Source organism: Chlorocebus sabaeus, chromosome 7 (assembly GCF_047675955.1).
Source record: "Chlorocebus sabaeus isolate Y175 chromosome 7, mChlSab1.0.hap1, whole genome shotgun sequence".
Taxonomy (NCBI): Eukaryota; Metazoa; Chordata; class Mammalia; order Primates; family Cercopithecidae; genus Chlorocebus; species Chlorocebus sabaeus.
In genome coordinates this window covers 138,744,064-138,766,133 of record NC_132910.1, presented here as the reverse complement: position 1 = coordinate 138,766,133, position 22,070 = coordinate 138,744,064, and the positions used below count along the sequence as shown (strand labels likewise).

General features: G+C 43.6%; 1 protein-coding gene across 1 annotated transcript; it reads left to right on the top strand.

Annotated features, from left to right (window-relative positions):
- The first annotated feature begins 2,351 nt into the window (after positions 1-2,351).
- On the top strand, positions 2,352-20,458 carry TRIML2 (tripartite motif family like 2). Its single transcript, XM_008000513.3, has 8 exons — positions 2,352-2,741; positions 6,369-6,768; positions 7,018-7,113; positions 10,188-10,382; positions 11,916-12,056; positions 13,722-13,744; positions 13,907-14,007; positions 19,786-20,458. The coding sequence occupies exons 2-8, from the start codon at positions 6,583-6,585 to the stop codon at positions 20,355-20,357; spliced, it is 1,314 nt and encodes a 437-aa protein (XP_007998704.2). The 5' UTR covers positions 2,352-2,741; positions 6,369-6,582; the 3' UTR covers positions 20,358-20,458.
- Positions 20,459-22,070: the final 1,612 nt, after the last annotated feature.

The following is a 22,070-nucleotide window of genomic DNA, read 5'->3' as shown; positions in this document are numbered from 1 at the left end:
TGGGGCCAGTGGTGAAGGGAATGTGGCTAACAAATGGGATAGTTCTGTTTTTGTCTTGTCTTGGTTTTTTGAGACCGAGTCTCGCTCTGTTGCCCAGGCTGGAGTGCAGTGGCACAATCTTGGCTCATTACAACTTCCACCTCCTGGGTTCAAGCAATTTCCGGCTAATTTTTGTCTTTTTAGTAGAGACGAGGTTTCACCATGTTGTCCAGGCTGGTCTCGAACTCCTGACTTCAAGTGATCCACCCACCTCGGTCTCCCAAAGTGCTAGGGATACAGGTGTGAGACAGCGTGCCCGGCTGGGATACGACTGTTAAAAGTTCATTAAATGACTCATGAGAACCATGACTTATTCATAATTGTGTTTGTTCTTTGACAGTGAAAAAAAAATTACATTTCTTCAGGATTTTTATTTTAATGAAAAGCTTTCCTGTGAAAAATCCAACTACCTTAAAATGATCTGTGTTCCTTGTAATGTGATTACTCTAGCCCTATGAAAGCATCTCATGATAAACTGTCACACAAATTTGAGGCATCTTTTTAATAAATTGTCAAGACATTTAGTTAACATTTAATAAGGACAAATAAGTATAATAAGGAAATATCATGAAATTTGGCACCAGATTCAAATTCCACATCTGCACCCAGTGCTCTTGGTCAATTCCTTAATTCAGTGACTTAATCACTACGTCATCTACTTTATCAGCTGTAGATATACCTCACAGGGTTGCGGGGCATGTAACAGTATATAGGAGTTTAGCACACTTTTTTGTAATGCTTTTAGAATTATCTTAAGATATTGACTCTTTTAGAATTAATAATTTAATTAATAAATATTTGTTTAATAGCAAAACAGGCTTTAGTAAGTATCTAAGTATTTAATAAGTATTTAATACTCTAAAACAGGCTTTAAGAGACTTCAAAACCTGACAATATGCTTGATGTTTATTTTTCATTCGATTCAAAGATTACAAAGTCTTCTTGTGAAAATGAGTAAGCTCAAGAGTTATGAAAGCTCAGGGGATGGTGAGAATAAATGACAGAGTATCTGACATGTATGTGTGAGTATCTTCACAGATGTTGGCTATACCCAGGTTTAGAAGAGAAAGGAAGATTGGATTAGAAAAATAAGAGAAGGAGGATGGACTGGCTGAGGAGGGGAGGGGTGCACAGGAATAAATGTGGTCTACTTGAAGAAAACTGGGGAATTAGGTTTTGGAAAAGAGATTGGGTGTAGGTAATCATTTGAGATAAGAGAAAGGGTGTATGGCTGGGCGCGGTGGCCAGAACTTTGGGAGACCAAGGAGGGTGATCAACTGAGGTCAGGAGTTTGGGAACAGCCTGGCCAACATGGTGAAACCCCATCTCCACTAAAAATACACAAATTAGCCGGGTGTGGTGGTGCGCCTATAATCCAGCTATTCGGGAGGCTGAGAAAATTGCTTGAACCTTGGAGGCGGAGGCTGCAGTGAACCGAGATGGTGCCACTGCACTCCAGCCTAGGCAACAGAGTGAGACCCCCATCTAAAAAAGAAAGAAAGAAAAGAGAAAAAGAGAAACGGTGTACTTGAGATTCCATAAGGCAGAACCAGGTTCTGAAAGATCAGATAAGCCAAGGAGAAAAATTCTCATTATCCTGTCAGCAGTATTAAAAAAACAAAACAAAAAAACTCACTGGTTTGATTAGCAGGGGATTGATTGACTGATGGAATAAAAACCCTCGGGGACAAAACTATAAAACTTAGAAAGCTGTGAAGAGTTCCTCCTCACTGAGGCCAAATATCAAATATGAATTATCTGGAATTGTTCCCTGACCTCCCATCTGTGACAGATTCCTTAGGCAGTTATCCCTACTCTTGGTTTTTCTTTCCACAGATAATGGAATGAACACTTCCTCCAGCAAACGTTCTACAAACTAACAAGTCAGGCATTATTTTCTGCTAAGGAACAAACACATTCTTGAGTATTAGCTTGAAGGCTTCTTTCCTGTGACATTGTCAATATACACCAGACTCATTAAGAAAAAAATCCCAAACCTGAAGGAGCTAGAGGTGTTAGGCACTGCACAGGGCACTGGAGATAAAACAAGATATTTATCCAACCAAGGTCAGGGTGATTAAGCATTTTCTGGTGGTTCATTAAAAATGGAAATTACAGGCCCCACTCTAGATTTCTGGAATCAGAGACCCTGTGGAGAGCCTTGAGTTTTAATAAACTCAGGTGGTTCTAATGCGTAATGAGCGTTTGTTAAGCGTTGTACTAGATTAATTGTGTGAATATGATAAGAAACTTCACAGATGCCTTCCTGATGGTGTGAGGGCGGGGCTGAGGGAGGAACGGAACTGATAAAATCTCGTCAGTCTCCACTGTTCCAGCTTTTTCCCTAAAGGAAATACCTTGGTCGGGCGTGGTGACTCATTCCTGTAATACCAGCAGTTTGGGAGGCTGAGGCAGGCAGATTGCTTGAGCCCAGGAGTTCAAGACCAGCCTGGGAAACATACTGAAACCCCGTCTCTACAAAAAGTACAAAAATTTGCCGGGTGTGGTCGTGCAGCGCCTGTAATCCCAGCTACTCAGGAGGCCAAGGTGGGAAAATCACTTGAGCCTGGGAGCTCGAGGCTATAGTGAGCTGAGATCGCGCCACTGCATTCCAGCCTGGGCGACAGAGCAAGACCCTGTCTCAAAACAAAAACAAAAACAAACAAACAAAAAAAGAAATACCCCGGATTGCTACAAAGAAAGTAAGTGAGATTTCCTCTGTAGATCATTTTCTTAATAATTGTTTCATTAGATTTCTAAACTTGATCTTAGAATCTGTGTGTGTATCTGTGTGTTATCAGGAAAAAGCCTGAAGAAAAAAAATTAGGAAAAACAAAATAAGGGTAGACAACATGCTGGGGACTTAATTCGTCAATTTTCCTTTGTTGTTCCTGTAAAAATATTTAGTCTCTGTCCCTCTCATTACACCTTCAATTTTTACTAGTTTGACATAAAATATCTTTTAAAATATTTATTGTGCATGGAGTATGTCAGATGTAGACACAGGACATCTAAAGGACTTAGTTTCTTATGGATGGAGAGTGACCCACAAGTGAATGTGTTCCTAGAAAGAAAATCACTTAGCTACAAAGAAAGTAAAATAAAGAGGTGAGTAGTAGGAAGGTATTTCAAATTGAATAGTGATGGAAAGGTCTCTCTTGGGAAGACATTTGAGCCGAGAACTGAAGAGAAGTAAGAAGAGGCAGCCAGAATTGCAAAAATATCAAAGAAGAGCTTCCTTGGCCATGGAAGTGGGAAGGGCTGTGATGAATCTGAGGCAACTGGAATTGACAGTGATGGGGGAAAGCTATAGTGAAATCAGCTGAAGGCCAGAGGCCAGATTTTATAGGACTGGGATAGCCACTTGGATCTTACTCTAAATGCCATAGAAAGTGGCCAAAAACCTGCTCCCTTGGTTTTGGTTTCAAAACAGTATTCTGGTGGTTGAGCAGAGAGGAGTTGGAGATGGGCGAGGAGGGCAGGACAGAATATAAATTTGGAAAACAATAGTTGAGTTGGTGAAAGGAAGGCTTAACCTGTGGCTCTAAAGGAATGGGTTTGGGGGAAGAGAGCCATTGGGTTGAGATCCAGAGCAGCTTTAGATATGTTAATTTTGGGTGCTCCTTATACATTCTATTGCAAATGTGTTGAGAATTGGGCAGCAGATTGAAATCAGAGAGTGGAACTTAAATCTTCAAAAACGAGTAAGATTACCTAGGGAGAGACCAGGACTGGGAGAGCAGAACTCAACCTTGAAGCACCCCAAGATTGAGAGGTTCAGAGAATGTGGGACCAGAAAAGGCTACAAAGAACAAGACCAGTCAAGTTAGAGGAATGTCAGCTACAGACTGACCAGAGAAGAAAACATTCTAGGAAGAAGGGCGTGGTCAGCTATGTTAACTGCTGCTGGGAGCTCAAGGAAAAATTTGAATTGGTGAATTTCTTTGTTTGGTGACTCAGTGGGGTCATCTGGGACACATTCAGGGACCTAAGATGCGGGAAACCAGCAGGATTTCAAAGACCTAAGCAGAACAAAGGATGACAGCATATTCAAAGACAAGGAAGGAGAGAGAAAGTATTTGGAACTCATATAGAATCTATAACTATCTCTTAAAATTGATCCCTCCCCCCAAAAAGGCCAAACCTGATGGAATAAACTGAGAAATAGGCTTGAACGTAAGAGTTGGCAGCAAAAGAAATGAAGATGATTTTTTTAGGATATGAAAATAAAAGGCTTAGACATATTAATAATAGAACAGATGGAAGTTGAAAATATATGACTGTACTATTTCTCACCCAGCCAGTGGGCAGTGATCCAAAAGTTTAACATCTTTTTAATTTGTTGCTTGGAGTGCAAAATTGTACAACTTTTGTGCTTGGGAAACTGACAAAACATGTCAAAATTATGGATGCATTCATTCACAGTCCCATTTGCGGGGAATATGCCTTTTCAGGCCAAGATTCTCAACTTTTTGGAATCAGTACTCCTTTGCACTCATTATTGATGAAGGTCCTAATAAGCTTTTGTTTATGATCGTTAGTATCTATGTTTACTGTATTAGAAATTTAAAACTGCATTTTATAATTACTCATTTAAAATAATTAAAAGAAGCCAAGCACGGTGGCTCACGCCTGTAATCCCAGCATTTTGGGAGGCCGAGGCGGGCCGATCACCTGAGGTCGGGAGTTCGAGACCAGTGTGGCCAACACAGTGAAACCCCGTCTCTTACTAAAAATACAAACAATCAGCCGGGTGTGGTGGCGGCGCCTGTAGTCCCAGCTACTCGGGAGGCTGAGGCAGGAGAATCGCTTGAACCCGGGAGGTGGAGGTTGCAGTGAGCCGAGACCGTGCCACTGCACTCCAGCCTGGCGAGAGTGAGATTCTGTCTCATAAATAAATAATAAATAATAAAAACAAAAACCTTTTTCTGAAAGAAAATTTCGAGCTAAGTGGCTTTTTTATTAATAGAGAAAGTCAGAATTACAAAGGACTTAGGAAGAAGGGCATTGGGGGCCTTCTTCTTGCCAAAGACGGGCACAACGTTGACAAACGCCGCTTGTACCGCATCCGCGGCTCAGCCCGGCCTGTCTTCTTCCCGTGCGGCCACCTGAGTGAGAGGCTGACCTGTCGCTTTCCCAGCGCGGCCCGGGAACCACGGACTTGGCCTCCCGGCCTGCGGCTTCCCAGGCAGTCGGGGCCTCCACCCGGCCCTGGTCCAGGGGCGCGCCTGCCAGGAGCACGATCGATCTTCCGGGGCGAGGCCCTCCAGTGGCGCAGCCGCCGCCACCCGGGAGACCGTCTCCGGGGCGCGGACCCAGAACTGCGGGTTGGCGACTGAACCGCGCTTCCGGCTGCCGCCACCGCCAAGATGGAGTCGAAGAGGAAGGAGCCGGGGCGCTCCCGTCCGGACCGCGGGCTGCGCCTCACGTCACTCCTGAAGTTTTATTTCGGAAACAAAATTATTGAGAAGGAGCCGGGGCGTTCACGTCCGGACCGCGGGCTGCGCCTCACGTCACTCCTGAAGTTTTATTTCGGAAACAAAATTACTGAGAAGAGTGGCTTGGTTTCACTGTTTTGCAAATCTGTTTAATGGATGGCTTCTTAGAAGAGCGGTTTTCGGCCGGGCGCGGGGGCTCACGCCTGGAATCCCGGCACTTTGGGAGGCTGAGGCGGCGGATCACGAGGTTAGGAGATCGAGACCATCCTGGCTAACACGGTGAAACCCCGTCTCTACTAAAAATACAAAACAATTAGCCGGGCGTGGCTGCGGGCGCCCGTAGTCCCAGCTACTCCACTCGGGAGACTGAGGCAGGAGAATGGCGGGAACGCGGAGGCGGAGCTTGCAGTGAGCCAAGATCACACCACCGCCCTCTAGCCTGGGGGACGGCGTCTCAAAAAAAAAAAAAAGAGGAGCTGTTTTCACTTCTTCGCTTCCCCATTCCTTCTGTTGCAGTGTGTTTTGAGCCGCCTTGTAGTCCCAGCTACTCCAGAAGCTGAGGCGGGAGGACCGCGGGAGCCCGGGAGTTCACCAGAGGCTGCAGTGAGCTGTGGTCACCCCCCTGGACTCCAGACTGGGCGACAGAGCAAGACCCTGTCTCTCAAAGGGAAAGTATTTTAATAACTTTTTCAACTAGTTGTGGGTTTTCTGTAGTTCTATCAATGAACTTCTTTCGTACGATGCCTTTTGAGCACTGTTTTCCCCCAAATGACTCATAGGTGCATGCTCTTCCTTGTAATTAATTTTCAGCCTATTGCTCAAGATCGTCAGAAGACCTGAGGGAGCCCCGCTGATCTTACAACACTGGCCTAACTCTGTCTTTTCCCCAAGCAGGCAGCCGCCAGAAGTTTGTTGGATTTGAGGAGTGCAGAGCGCCGACCCGCTCTATCTGCGTGGACCATTTCCTTGGATCTTTGTGGACCCTGAAGTTGCCAAGTTTGTGTGCCTGCCCCAGAAAACAAAGGAAGCCACCATTGTTTCTCATTCCGAGTGCAGGGAAATATCTCAGCAGAAGCAAACAGTCCAGTCTTCAGCACCTACCAGGATGTCCAAAAGGCTCAGCCCTCAGTTACAGCACAGCACAGAAGATGCCTGTTGTGAAACACACCTGGAACCGATACAGCTGTTCTGTGATGTTGACCAAATCACACTCTGCAGCAAATGCTTCCAGTCCCAGGAGCACAAACATCACATGGTGTGTGGGATACAAGAGGCTGCTGAGAATTACAGGGTAAGAGTCACGCAAATCCCAAAACACTCTGGCCAACTCCTATACGGATGAAATGGACAGATATTCCAGTCCTCCAAAACCATTATCTTAGTTGATGTTTATTAAAGAATATTAGATAAGTTCATTGAACCTTCAACCTAAAGGCTAAGAAAATATATACTCAGAGTTGTTGGCTGTTGAACTCTAAGGTTAGGAATCCAACTGTTGTAAATCAATGATCTCACCTGGAATTCTGTGCTTTCTCTCTAGAAGTTATTCCAGGAAATATTGAACACATCGAGGGAGAAACTTGAAGCAGCTAAAAGCATATTGACTGATGAGCAAGAAAGAATGGCGATGATTCAGGTCAGTGCTTATCGTGATTCTTGGGGGAAAATTACCAGTAATGTTGTCAGAAAATAGTGTATCATAAAGTCAAAAGACAAATCACAAAGCAGGAAAAACGTGAAATCTATAGGAAGGAAAAGTGCTAATATCTTAATGTATAAAAAGCCTTTTAAAGTCAGTAAGAGGCTAGGCGCGGTGGCTCACGCCTGTAATCCCAGCACTTTGGGAGGCTGAGGAGGGCGAATCACTTGAGGTCAGGAGTTTGAGACCAGCCTGGCCAACATGGTGGAACTCCGTCTCTACTAAAAATACAAAAAGTAGCTGGGCGTGGTTCCACGAGCCTGTAACCCCAGCTAGTCGGGAGGCTGAGGCAAGAGAATCACTTGAACCGGGAGAGGAGGCAGAGACTGCAGTTGAGCTGAGATCGCACTACTGGACTCCAGCCTGGGCCCCAGAGCAAGAATCCATCTCAAAATAAATAAATAAATAAATATAAATCAGTAAGAAAAAGACTAGAAACTTAATTTTAAATAATGATCAAATAAGAGTTTGCAGAAAAGAAAGTGTAAATATATTTTAAATACATTGAAAGAATCTGAACTTTTGTTCATGGTAAGAGAAATACAAATTATATTGTGAGTAAAATGGCATTTGCACTGCTATTTGCAATGATCAAAAAGATTAGTGACACCATTCGGAACAATGACATAGGAGAATGAGCATCTCTTGTACTTCTGGTTGCCACATAAATTCTGAAACCCTTTAAAGAGCGATTTGAGAATTGCTATCCAGATTTGAGGGTTCACCACCTGTTAGGCACATTTCACTTCTAATTTCAGACTGTGTCTTCATACTTAATCTTATTCTGTGCAAGGTATCCCCGATACTGGGTCTTCTCTCTCCCTCAGTTTTTAAAGGAAGTAAATGCCTAATTGGGGAAGATAGTGGAAGAGAATTGCCTGGCTAAGCAAGAATTTTTCAGCTGATCCCCCCTTTTTTTTAAGTTTCAAGCACCACATGTTCAGCAAATACTGAGATCTCACTGTTTGCCAGGAACTATGCTCACTGCAAGCTCCGCCTCCCGGGTTTACGCCATTCTGCCTCAGCCTCCCGAGTAGCTGGGACTACAGGCGCCCGCCACCTCGACCGGCTAGTTTTTTGTATTTTTTAGTAGAGATGAGGTTTCACCGAGTTCGCCAGGATGATCTTGATCTCCTGACCTCGTGATCTGCCCGTCTCGGCCTCCCAAAGTGCTGGGATTACAGGCTTGAGCCACCGTGCCCGGCCTAATGTATAGTATGTTACATGGGAAATGTTTAAAAACATTTTTTTAAGTGAGAAAGAAAGTAATGGAGTGAGCTTTTAAATAAAGTGATCAGAACCTTGTTATTCAGAAGGTGGCACCAAAGGAGGTGAGGGATTGAGCCATGCGGTTGTCTTGGGGAGGAATATTCTAGGCAGAGGGAAGGCCTGGAGGCTGCCATGTATCTGGCTGGAGCTGTGTGTGGGAAATGGGAGCTGTAGGTGATGAGATCAGAAGAAGATGGTCAGTCATTCAGGGTGGCTGGCTAGCCTTCAATGAAATACAAGGTTCAAAACCACTGGAAGGTTTTGCACAGAAGACTGACATGGTTTAACTTCCATTTTCATAGAAACATGCTAGCTGCCAAATGAAAATAGACATTAAGATAGTAAAAGCAGAGGTGGAGAGACGTGTAAAGGGACTTGCAATAATTAGGGAGAGATGATGGTGAGCTGGGGGACAGGTAAAGAGGTGGTGAGAAGTGGTCAGGTTCTTGATAAATCTTGATTTCATTGAATCTTTTTTTTTTTTTTTTGAGACAGAGTTTCGCTCTTGTTGCCCAGGCTAAAGAGCAGTGGCTCGATCTCGGCTCACTGCAACCTCCGCCTCCCGGGTTCAAGCGATTCTCCTGCCTTAGTCTCCCAAGTAGCTGACATTACAGGTGCCCATCATCATGCCCGGCTAATTTTTGTATTTTTAGTAGACAAGGGTTTCACCATATTGGTCAGGCTGGTCTGGAACTGCTGACCTCATGATCCATCTGCCTCAGCCTCCCAAAGTGCTGGAATTACAGACGTGAGCCCCAGCGCCCGGACGATTTCATTGAATCTTAAATAGCTTAATAGAGATGCTACTTAAGCATCTCTAAGATGACTACTCCCAAATATATATCCCTAGCCCAGACTTCCAAAAGGTAGTAGACTTCATATCCAGTTTCCTACTTACTATCTTTACTTGGATGTCTAATTGACTAATCAAATTCATCACATCCCTAACTAATGCGCACGCCTCACTTCTGGAATCTAGCCCTGCCGTAGATTCTCTCTCTATATTTTGATAATTCCATTCTTCCAGTTGCTTAGCCTAAAATTTTTGGTGTCTTTCGTCCATGACTTCTTTTTTTCCCCACACCTCTTACCCAAGCATCAGCAAATCCCATTGGCCCTTTTCCAATGTCCTGGTCTCCTCTGTATTGACAGAGGCTGTAGCTTCCTTCGTTTTTCCTTATTGATGAACATTTCTTCGTCTGCATTTTATGTTGTAAAATTGTGTTGATGTCTTGGCTGATGTTGACTCAAATTCCATTTGTCCTTTGGGTTTATTCCTTCTGTACTTTATATTTCCTTGTCTCTTTTTTTTTTTTTTTGAGACGGAGTCTAGCTCTGTTGCCAGGCTGGAGTGCAGTGGCGTGAACTCGGCTTACTGCAACCTCTGCCTCCCAGGTTCAACTGATTCTCCTGCCTCAGCCTCCGAAGTAGCTGGGATTACAGGCATGTGCCACCATGCCTAGCTAATTTTTGTATTTTTAGTAGAGACAGGGGTTTCACCACGTTGGCCAGGATGGTCTCGATCTCCTGACCTTGTGATCTGCCCACCTTGGCCTCCCAAAGTGCTGGGATTACAGGCGTGAGCCACTGCGCTCAGCCTTCCTTGTCTTTATATTGGGGTTAGAGATGGAAAGAACACATCGTGGTCAATGTAAGAGATATATATATAATTATTATAATGTGTGTGTGTGGTGTTAATCTATCATGTTTAACCTGAAGTCTATCATGTCTATATGAGGAAGGAAGAGGAACAAAATTTTAAAAAGATGATTGAGTCTGAGTATAGTATGAGACTCCGGTTGTTGGATGAAGAGTGTGAGCTGAATCTCCAGAGACAGCAAGGATGCACGTCTGACTTGAACCTGAGAGAAGGCCTTCTGAATCAAGTGATCCAACTTGCCACAGAGCTAGAGGAGATGTTCCAGGAAATGCTGCAGGTGAGATGTTGAAAACAACATCCTCTTAATATTTGAAAAATGAGAAAAAGAAGAGCTGAACATTATGTCAATTCCGGAATAACATCCAGTGACAACCACACATGTATTAAATGAATTATATACCTACCTGGCAACTCTATTTCTATGAATTTACCTTCACATGCATATAAAAAGACATAAATAAAGCACAATATATCTATAAATATATTTGTACACATATTACTCTATTATACTTCAAATATACTTACACACATAGAAAAACATACCTGGATAAGGCAACACTGAAACTGAGTTTCAGTTTAGAGCCATGGTTTAGAATTCTCCTTTGAAGCCAGATGAATGGAGTTCCTATTTGAGTCAGCTGTTTACTGGCTCCTGGGTGGCCTACGACCTGCTGCTTAACCTTTGACTTGGTTCCTTTAGCTGTAAACTGCACATAACAATGGCCCCTAATTTATAAAATTATTGTGAGATTTGAGTGAGGTAATCTGCTAAGCTTATTAAACAGTGTCTTGCTTCATGTTAAGCAGTTGATGAGTAGGAGATATTACAATTATAACATTTATTCATAGCAAGAGATTAGAAACACCCTGTATTTATCAATAGAAGACTCATAAAATGTGCTCCGCACATACGTGGAAGAATACTCTTCAGCATGTTACGATGGTGTCACGGCTCTGTGTATATGAATAAGGAATGTTCTCCAAGAAAAAATGTTTATGTTCTTTCCCCCTAAATAACATACTCACGTTGCTTATGTGACTACCTATGTAAAGTATACTTGGAAGGATAAAAAGAAAACCAGTATCAGTACATAATTATGTATTTCTTATTAGTTAATCTATATAACTTAATTTTAATTGATTTCAAGTTAATGAAAAAATAAGGAACCTTCTGAGCAGCCACAGAAAAAACATGAAATGTTTTAGGTACATGTTAATTTGAGTAAGGGCTGCATGTACCCACATCTGTGTCAGCTTAAACATACATAATGGGGTCAAAGAATCCACTGTCTCTTGAGAGGAATTCTGCTTCAACAATATCATGGTCTTGCCTAATTATGTCTATTCCTGGGGTAGCAGGCAGAAAAGCAGGTTTGTTTTGTTTTGTTTGGTTTTTTGGTTTTTTTTTTTTTTTCTTCTTTGAGACAGAGTCTTGCTCTGTTGCTCAGGCTGGAGTGCAGTGGCACGATCTTGGCTCACTGCAACCTCTGCCTCCCGGGTTCAAGCAATTCTCCTGCCTCAGCCTCCTGAGTAGTTGGGATTATAGGCGCCCGCCACCACCCCTGGCTGATTTTTGTACCTTTAGTGGAGACCAAGTTTCACCATGTTGGCCAGGCTGGTCTCGAACACCTGACCTCATGATCTGCCGGCCTTGGCCACCCCAAGTGCTGGGATTACAGGCGTGAGCCACCGTGCCCAGCCGAAAAGCAGGTTTTTAAAGATATGGTTGAATGAATCAATAGGAGAAGTTACCGAACTCTTGTTCCTGAACTTGAGGTTGTTAAATAGTAACAAAGAGATGCTTCTGCAGAGACTGAGCCATGTGGGGAGAGAGAACATGAAGAAACTGAAGGAGAGTGAAGCCAGGGTTTCTGAACAGATCTGCAGCCTCCAAAAACTCACCACGGAGCTTGAGAAGAAGTGTGGGGAAGACGCGTTAGCATTGCTCAAGGTAAGATGCTGGGGAAAAGAAAATAAAATTCATTCCAGTATTTGAGAAATGAGAAGTGGACAGTACTCATTAGGGGTTGCCGCCAGAACACAATATCCAATGATCTTCAACTACAAAAGAAGACTGCATGACTATTTTTTAGCTGCCAAAAGCATTGGGAATGGTCGTAGCTTTGTGGGATAGTGTGGAGCTGCTTCATGAGATTAATTCTCACCTTAAAGCAGTAAGTTCGGATTGAGATGTGACACAGTGTGGTTAATTGATTAGTCAAATTATGATACATCCATACAATGAAATATTCTGTAATCATAAAGAATAAAACAACTCTATAGGCACTACAAGAGTATCTTCAAGCACTCAAGTGAAAAAGAAAGATGCAGGCTGCTTTTTGTCTGATCTTTCGATAAGAAGTATATATACACACACATATACATGTGTGCCTGCTAACATTCACAGACTTTCTGGCAAAAATAAATAAATATATAGTCATCTGCGATAATCTTGAAACAAGGGAGAGATTATCTGCTATGGTCTGAATGTTTATGTCCCTCCAAAATATTTATGTTGACATCCTCTCCCGCAAGGCGATGGTATTGGGAGGTGGGGCCTTTGGGTAGTGAGTGGGGCCTGGGGGCAGGGCCCCTGTGAATAGGATTAGGGCCCTTATAAAAGAGGCGGAGGAAGACCTTGCCCCTTCGGCTTGTGAGGCTGGAGATGGAGGCTACCTAGGAGGGCTGGAGCCCTCAGTGGACACGGAATCTGCCGGTGCCTTGATCTGGAAATTCCCGGCCTCCAGAACTGTGAGAAATGAATTTCTGTTGTGAAGAAGCTACTCAGTCTGTGGTAAGTATTTGCATATTTTGAATTTTGTATAGTAACATACGTTTCCTTTTCAGAAAGTGGATTATCTTTTTTTTTTTTTAGATGGAGTCTCGCTCTATTGCCCAGGCTGGAGTGCAGTGGAGTGATCTTGACTCACCGCAATCTCTGCCTCCCGGGTTCAAGCGATTCTCCTGCCTCAGCCTCCCGAGTGGTTGGGATTACAGGCACATACCACCACACCCGGCTAATTTTTGTATTTTTAGTAGAGATGGAGTTTCACCATTCTGGTCAGGCTGGTCTCAAACTCCTGACCTCAGGTGATCCACCCGCCTGGGCCTCCCAAAGTGCTGGGATTACAGGCATGAGGCACTGCGCCAGGCCTTACTGTCTTTTTAAGACTGTCCATACCCCTCTGCCAGGCTTATAATTGCAATTGAATGCGCTCATCTGGAAAGCATCTACAGGTAAATCCTTAGGAAGCAGCTCAGTTCTTGAGCATGCAGGCGGGTGTGGCTCTGCCTGCCTCCCACTGCCCTCCCAGCCAGCAGCGCCTGGACCTGCTCAACTCTGGCCACCCCCTGCATGGAAAGCGATGACTCTGAATAAGATTGCTGGGGTGAAGGATAGAAAACATTTCCCTTGGGGATACAACAACATGATTTCATGCATTTTTCTGACTTTTTCTGTTTCCATGTTAGAATTTGTTCATCTGATAACTAGCATTATGAGGCTGAAGACATGACATGGAAATTGAGTTTGTTGTAGAGGATATTTTCCTGGGCACAGATTGCAAAAGACGGCTCAAAAACCTAGTAGTAACCTGGTCTCTTTTCTTTCCCTTAGAATGCAAAACACTCTTTAGAAAGGTGAGTTTTCATTTTGGATACAATTGGGTCAGAACCAGAGTCCAATAAGATGTTGATTGGGATAAGGAGAGTGCATTTGCTGGTAGGATGTAATGGGATCCATCTACTAGACCAAGGGGTCTGTGGTCTGTGCGGATGACTGAGGCTGTCCTTTCCCTTCAGGAGCAAGTCACTGCTGCTTGAGCGTCTAGAGCCCGCTCATATCATAGACTTGAGTTTATGCCACATAAGAGGATTCAGCAGCATGTTCAGAGTACTCCAGAGTAAGTTGACACGTGTGAACGCTCACACGGCTCTGTTCTGTATTTGAGAATCGGGTGACCTTCCTGCCATAAATGGAAACAAATTCCAGTAGTTTAAAAATTTTAGGCCAGCATAGTGGGTCACTCCTGTAATCCCAGTACTTTGGGAGGCCAAGGCGGGCAGTTTGCTTGAGGCCAGGAGTTTGAGACCAGCCTAACCAACATGGTGAAGTCCCATCTCTACAAAAAACATGAAAATTAGCCAGTTGTGGTGGTGCACGCCTGCAGTTCCAGCTCCTTGAGTGGCTGAGGCAGGAGAATTGCCTGAACCCAGGAGGCGGAGGTTGCAGTGAGCTGAGATCACACCACTGCACTCCAGCCTGGGCAACAGAACGAGACTCTATCTTAAATAAATAAATAAAAATTTTAGGAGACTGGAGAGCTGAATATGTTATACATATTAGATAACGATCAAGAAAATAACTGTATAATCTTATATGAAAGCTTTTCCCATGCAAATTCTTTTTTTAAATTTATTTATTTTTTGGAGACGGAGTTTCACTTTGCCCAGACTAGAGTGCGGTGGTACGATCTTGGCTCACTGCAACCGCCCCTTCCTGGGTTCAAGCAATTCTCCTGCCTTGGCCTCCCGAGTAGCTGGAATTACAGGCATGCACCACCACACCCAGCTAACTTTTTGTATTTATAGTAGAGACGAGATTTTACCATGCTGGTCAGGCTGGTCTCGAACTCCTGATCTCAGGTGATCTTCGTGCCTTGGGCTCTCAAAGTGCTGGGATTACAGGCGTGAGCCACCATGCCTGGCTGCAGATTCTTTACCAGTTTCCCAGCCATGAAACATGATTGCAGGCAGATTCCACTGCTTAAAAATGTAAACTTCTAGGGGGAGAAATTCAGCATGTATAACAAAGGGTTTGCATCTCCTGTCCTTATAGCTTTGCCTTTTCCAGAGCGTCCTATTGATGGAATCCTACAGTGTGTGGCCTTCCGAGGCTGACAGCATACTGCAGTTGAGATTCAGAATGTCCAGACTGCTTCATGTATCAGTAGTTTGCTCCTTTTCATTGTTGATAATATCCCATTGTAGCAATATACTATAATTTATTTATCTTTTGCAATTCTATGGACATAGGTTGTTTCCAGCTCTGTGCTGTAAATATTAGCATGCAGGTTTTTCTGTGGGCATAGCTTCACAGTTCTTGATTGACTCTCTAAGGGTGAGATTGTCAAACTTGTTTTCCAAACTACCTGTGCCATTTTGCCCTCCCACCAATAATGTGCAAGATTCAGTTACTCTATATTCTCACCAGCATTTGGTATTGTCAGTTTGTTTTACTACATCCAACCCGATAGATGTGTAGTGGTATCTCATTTTAATTTGCATTTCCAGAATGACTAATGATGTTGAGCATATTTTCATGTGTTTATTTTCGCTCTGTCTCTACTTCAGTGAAATACATGTACAAACCCCTTTTTAAAATTGGGTTGTAAGTTTCTTGAGTTTTATAATTTCTTTATATGTTCTGTTTAGCAGTCATTTATCAGATGTGGTTTGCAAATATTTCCTCCCAGTATGGTTTATATTCTCATTTTCCTAATACTGTCTTTTGAAGTGTAGAGGTTTTGCATTTTGATGAAGTTCAATTTATCGATGTTTTTCTTTTATGATTTGTGCTTTTTGTGTCTTATTTGAGAAATTTTGCCAAAGCCAACAAAGATTTCCTTCTAAAAGTTTTATGGCTTTAGGTTTTACGGTTTTAGGTTTTACATTGTGGCCTATGAACCATTGAGAGTTAATATCTGTATACAGTTCACAGAATGGTGCAAACCCTCTCCTCCCCCTACCTTGTATTTTTATTTTTTGTCACATGTGTATCCATTTGTTCCAGTTTCATTTGTTAAAAACACTACCGTTGTCCATTCAGTTTATTTGGCCCCTTTGTTGAAAATCAACTGTTATGTGTGACCAGATGTATTTGTGACTCTAAGAGGTCTATTGGTGGTTGACTCTATCCATGTGACCAGGTCTATCTGTGACTCTAAGAGGTCTATTGGTTTTGACTCTATCCATGTGACCAGGTCTATCTGTGACTCTAAGAGGTCTATTGGTGGTTGACTCTATCCATGTGACCAGGTCTATTTGTGACTGTAAGAGGTCTATTGGTTTTGACTCTATCCATGTGACCAGGTCTATCTGTGACTCTTAAGAGGTCTATTGGTGGTTGACTTTATCCAAGTGACCCAGGTCTATTTGTGACTCTAAGAGGTCTATTGGTGGTTGACTCTATCCATGTGACCCAGGTCTATCTGTGACTCTAAGAGGTCTATTGGTGGTTGACTCTATGCATGTGACCAGGTCTATTTGTGACTGTAAGAGGTCTATTGATGGTTGACTCCATCCATGTGACCAGGTCTATTTGTGACTCTAAGAGGTCTGTTGGTTTTGACTCTATCCATGTGACCAGGTCTATCTGTGACTCTAAGAGGTCTATTGATGGTTGACTCCATCCATGTGACCAGGTCTATTTGTGACTCTAAGAGGTCTGTTGGTTTTGACTCTATCCATGTGACCAGGTCTATCTGTGACTCTAAGAGGTCTATTGGTGGTTGACTCTATCCAAGTGACCAGGTCTATCTGTGACTCTAAGAGGTCTATTGGTGGTTGACTGTATCCATGTGACCCAGGTCTATTTGTGACTCTAAGAGGTCTATTGGTGGTTGACTGTATCCATGTGACCCAGGTCTATTTGTGACTCTAAGAGGTCTATTGATGGTTGACTATCCGTTTGCCAATAGCACATTGGCTTGAATGATAACTCTGTAGGAAGTCTTGGAAGCAGGTACTGTGCATTCTCCAAATGTATTCTTTTTCGGAATAGTTTTGGCTACTGTAGGTTGTTTGCTTTTCCACATAAATTTTGAAATCAGCTTGTTGGCTTCTTCAGAATGGACCGCTGGGATTTTTATTGATACTACATTGAATCCGTAGATCAATTTGGGAAGAATTGACATCTTGACAATATTTAGTGGTTTCAGTCCAGGAATACAAAATATCTCCATTTATTTAGGTCTTAGATTTCTCTCATTAGTGTTTTGTCACTTTCAGCATACAAGTGTTATATGTATTTGGAGATGTATCCCTAAGTATTTTATGTTTTTTAGTGCCGCTGTAAACGGTATTTTAAAATACCAATTTCTAATGGACATGTCATTCATTTCTAGTTCATTACAAGTATATAGAAATGGAATTGTTTTATATATATTGACATTTGTACTCTATTACTATGCAAAACTCACTCATTAGACAGTGGATTTCTGTAAATAGATCCTTCGGGATTTTCTACAAAGTCATGCAGTATATGAGTATAGATAGCTTTATTTCTGCCTTTCCAGTCTGTAAGCCTTTTCTGTATTTTTCTTGCCGTATTATACTGGCTCAGACCTGCAGTGTGTTGAATAGAAGTGATGAGAGTGGACACTTGCTTATTCTTGATCTTAGGAAGAAAGAAGACATTAAGTCTTTACTGTAAATTCTGATACAGCTATAGGGCTTTTTGTTGTTGTTGTTGTTGTTGTTGTTTTTTTGAGATAGTGTCTGGCTCTGTCACCCAGGTTGGAGTGCAATGATGAAGTCTCGTTCACTGCAACCTCCTCCCAGATTCAAACGATTCTCCTGCCTCAGCCTCCCGAGTAGCTGGGACTACAGGCGCATGCCACGACACTCAGCTAATTTTTGTATTTTTAGTAGAGACGGGGTTTCACTCCATTGGTCAGGCTGGTCTCAAACTCCCAACCTCGTGATCTGCCTGCCTCGGGCTCCCAAAGTACTGTGATTACAGGCGTGAGCCACCGTGCCTGGCCCTAGCTATAGGTTTTTTTTATGACTGCCTTTCATCAAATTGAGGATGTCCCCCTTTATTTCTGATTTACTAAGAATTTTTATCATGAATCAATGTTGAATTTATCAAGTTCTTTTTCTCTTGAGATGTTCCTGGTTTTTCTTCTTCAACCTTTTCTTATTGTTGTTTTTGAGATGAGTCTCGCTCTGTTGCCCAGGCTGGAGTGCAGTGGCACGATCTCGGCTCACTGCAACTTCTGCCTCCCAGATTCAAACGATGCTCCTGCCTCACCCTCCTGAGTAGCTGGGATTACAGGCTGCCACCAGGTCCGGCTAATTTTTGTAATTTTAATAGAGATGGGGTTTCACCAGACTGATCTCGAAGTCCTGGCCTCAAGTGATCCGTCCGCCTCGGCCTCCTGAAGTGCTGGGATTACAAGCGTGAACCACTGTGCCGGGCCACATCTGTGCATTTTTCCAAAGATAATTTGCATTTGTTTCTGCCAGTCTCCTGGAAATACTGAGAGTCTCAGACAATTTATTTAAAATTCAAGACATGTAGCTTTTGAGACCACCCTAATAATGTGAATTGGCCTTCAAATTCAGAGATTTAAGTTAATTAAATTTACTGCAGTCAAATACTAGAAATTAAGTTGGATTCCACGTTACAGAAAGTAGGAAATAAAGGCTTTCCAGGTTTATGGCTTAGACAGCTGAAGCAGTAAGGGAGCTGTGAACTCCCTTGGTGGAGACTGCAGAGGGCTGGCCTTGAAGTTCCATTTTGGGTGTATTATGTTTGAAATTCCTGTGTTTTTTCCAGCTGGTATTTGGCTGTTTATAGAGTGAGTCATAAACACAGGGAAGGTCTTTAAAACTGAAGCACAGTTACCTGGAGGCAGCGAAGGAGAATATACTACTTGAAAGGGGTCCCAGGACCAAGCCCTGTGAAAGATCACGATAGTTAGAGGTTGGGCAGAAAGAGGTGAGAGGAACAGAGATAGGAAGAAGGTGTATTTGTGCAGGTATGAGGAATTCATTGAGCCTGCTTGTTCTCAGCGTGAGTTGCTGGAGGGTCCTTACAGGTGTTCTGTCCTCCCCTGGTGAATTCTCTGACATACTGCCTGATGTCCAGGGCCTGTTGTCCGCAGTTTCCAGGCCTCTATGTTACCCTGTGGAGATATTTAAGATGTGTAGAGTACGTCATTGGGAGGGCCATGAATGAGTTGCTGCTAGCTTACTCCTCCGTCCGCTCCAGGCTTGGAGACCTGTAGAAGACCAGGGTTGGGTCCCAAGTGATATCTGGGTGGAACTTGGCACCAGGACAGTTTGACAGCCTCTGGGGTGAAGGTGTTTTTTGTTGTTTGTTTTGAGATGGTTTGTTTTGAGATGTTGTTTGTTTTGTTGTTTGTTTTGAGATGTTGTTTGTTTTGCTCTGTTGCCCAGGCTGGACTGCAGTGGCGTGATCTTGGCTCACTGCAACCTCTGCTTCCCGGGTTCAAGCAATTTTCTACCTCAGCCTCCCGAGAAGCTGGGATTATAGGCGTCTGCCACCACACCTGGCTAATTTTTGTATTTTTTTAATAGAGACGGGGTTTTACCGTCTTGGCCAGGCTGGTCTTGAACCCCTGACCTTGTAAGCCACTGCGCCTGGCCGGCTGAAAGGTGTTTCTAAACCTTCCTTAGCCCATTCGTCTTTGTTTTATTCTTCCTGCTCAGGCAGACTGTGTCCCTTTCCATAGCTTATGGACTTTTTCCTCCACGAGATCCCTATTGAAGTAAAGTTTAGAGGTTCCTTTTTCTGGACCCTCCCAAATTGCCTCTCCCGTGTCTGCGCCTGGGGCTTGTGCCCACTCAGTGGGAAGCCCAGGCGTGTTAGAATCACGTCTCTGGCATTGGCATTTGTGAACTCCTACGTTAACGAGGGTTTTCTCTCCTGGCAGGACATTTAACGTTGGATCCGGAAACAGCTCATCCCTGCCTGGCCTTATCTGAGGACCTGAGAACTGTGAAATTGAGGCATGGGCAGCAGGATGGGGCTGGCGACCCAGGAAGATTGGACTTCAGTGCCATGGTGCTGGCTGCGGAGAGCTTCACCTCAGGGCGGCACTACTGGGAGGTGGACGTGGAAAAGGCAACCAGGTGGCAAGTGGGCATATACCACGGCTCTGCAGACACGAAGGGCAGCACGGCCAGAGCTTCCGGAGAGAAAGTCTTGCTCACAGGGTCGGTGATGGGGACGGAGTGGACCCTCTGGGTCTTCCCCCCTCTGAAAAGGCTCTTCCTGAAAAAGAAGTTGGACACAGTTGGGATTTTCCTTGACTACGAACACGGGCAGATATCATTCTACAATGTGACCGAGACGTCCCTCATTTACAGTTTCTCCCATTGCGCCTTTCAAGGAGCTCTCAGGCCTGTGTTTTCCCTCTGTATCCCAAACGGAGACACAAGTCCAGACTCCCTCACCATCTCCCCGCAACACGGTCCTTCTTGTGATGCTGCTGTTAGCCCTTAATCTTCTGTGTGCAAACTCCAAAACCACAAGAGACCAGAAAGTTGGAGAACAGGACATTGAAAGAATTTTTGTAAACTAACCCAATAAAAAGCGTTCCAGGAGTTGGAGCCTGATTTAATATCCGGAGCCTTTGCATTTGTGTAACTGTCAACACAAATGTGTGTAGTGGAAGAGGTTGCACTTAACTTGAATCATGAATGATAGTAACAGGGAAATCCTACACTAATGAGAACAAATGCATATGCATTGTAGGGTTGGGGAATTAGAGAAGAAATGTAGTCTGAGGTCCTTAGAACTAGGTTAGGAACGCGATCTATTTCTGAAAACATTCGCAGAATCAGGTATAATCAGGAATGAAAGCAGGACTTTAGCTGTAAGCATGCCACCATGAGGAGCAGAGACATCCCATTACTGACAGTGAGTATCAGGACCTTCCAAAATTTTTATTCCAAATAGAGAATAATAATTTATATAGATTTTTATGTGGATAAGAAGCAGGAGTTGTGGAAAATGTGAATATTTTAAAATTTTATTTTTCTTTTTTTTTGAGACGGAATTTCACTCTTGTCGCCCAGGCTGGAGTGCAGTGGCTTGATCTTGGCTCACCACAACCTCCCCTGGTTCACGCCATTCTCCTGCCTCAGCCTCCCAAAGTGCTCAAATTACAGGTGTGAGCCACCGCGCCTGGCCTACCTCTTTCTGATAAGAACAATTTGATTTATTAGAAGAAGCCCGATAGGTAATGCTTTGAATCAGGTAAGTAATATCAATGATGCCTGGTGTTCACCCTGTTTCCCTTTTTGGTGACCTCCTGGCAAATGCTTTCCCTTATGTCCTTGCTCAGGGATGGTTGTAGAATGCTGAGAAAATAAGTATCTACACAGGGACTTTCATGTTTAGGTTTGATTATACTTTATCTCCTTTAATATTTTTAACAACCTACGAGTGTGCATTAATGTTACGACTCGTGTGGAAACTGATGCTCAGAGAGCTGATTTGTTTTTTCTAATGTTATTTAGCTGTTACGTATCTAGTAACAAGGAGAAGGAATTAAATCCAGACCGTCATCGGATCAAAAAGCAAGCTCTGCCTGGACTCCTGTCACCCAGGGATCTGCGGTAGTGAGCATGACCAGGTGGAACGGGGTCCGGTTTTACTCAGATGTTCTGAAAATGCAGGTCAGTTCCCACAGAAGATAGAAGCAGTGTATAAGTTACACTGCCCTCTGTAGGTGGGCTCTGGCTCGTGGAGGCCGAGTTCCTTAGGACGGGCAGAGGAGGAAGGAACGAGGGCAAATGTCAGAAAATTGCCTCTGTTGACTCGTGGGAGTCAAGGAAGATGTAGGATCTTACTTATCTGTCTTTTGGGGCAACATTTTTGACCATTTCGAATTCTCAAAATGTGCTTCTAAAAGATGTGAATAAGTATATTCTGGTAAAGATACACCCTTGGAAAAGTCACAGTGTGTCTTTATGCTGAATCACATGAAGAATTGGGGGAAGTGGCTCTGACTGGAAAAGTCAGGGTCAGGTTAGATAAGTGAGCCGAAAGTGAGATAATTATTTGAAACACTGAGATGAAGAATTCAGAGCAGGCCAGGCGCGGCGGCTCACACCTGTAATCCCAGCACTCTGGGAAGCCGAGGCGGGTGGATCACAAGGTCAGGAGATCGAGACCATGCTGGGCCAACATGGTGAAACCCCATCTCTACTA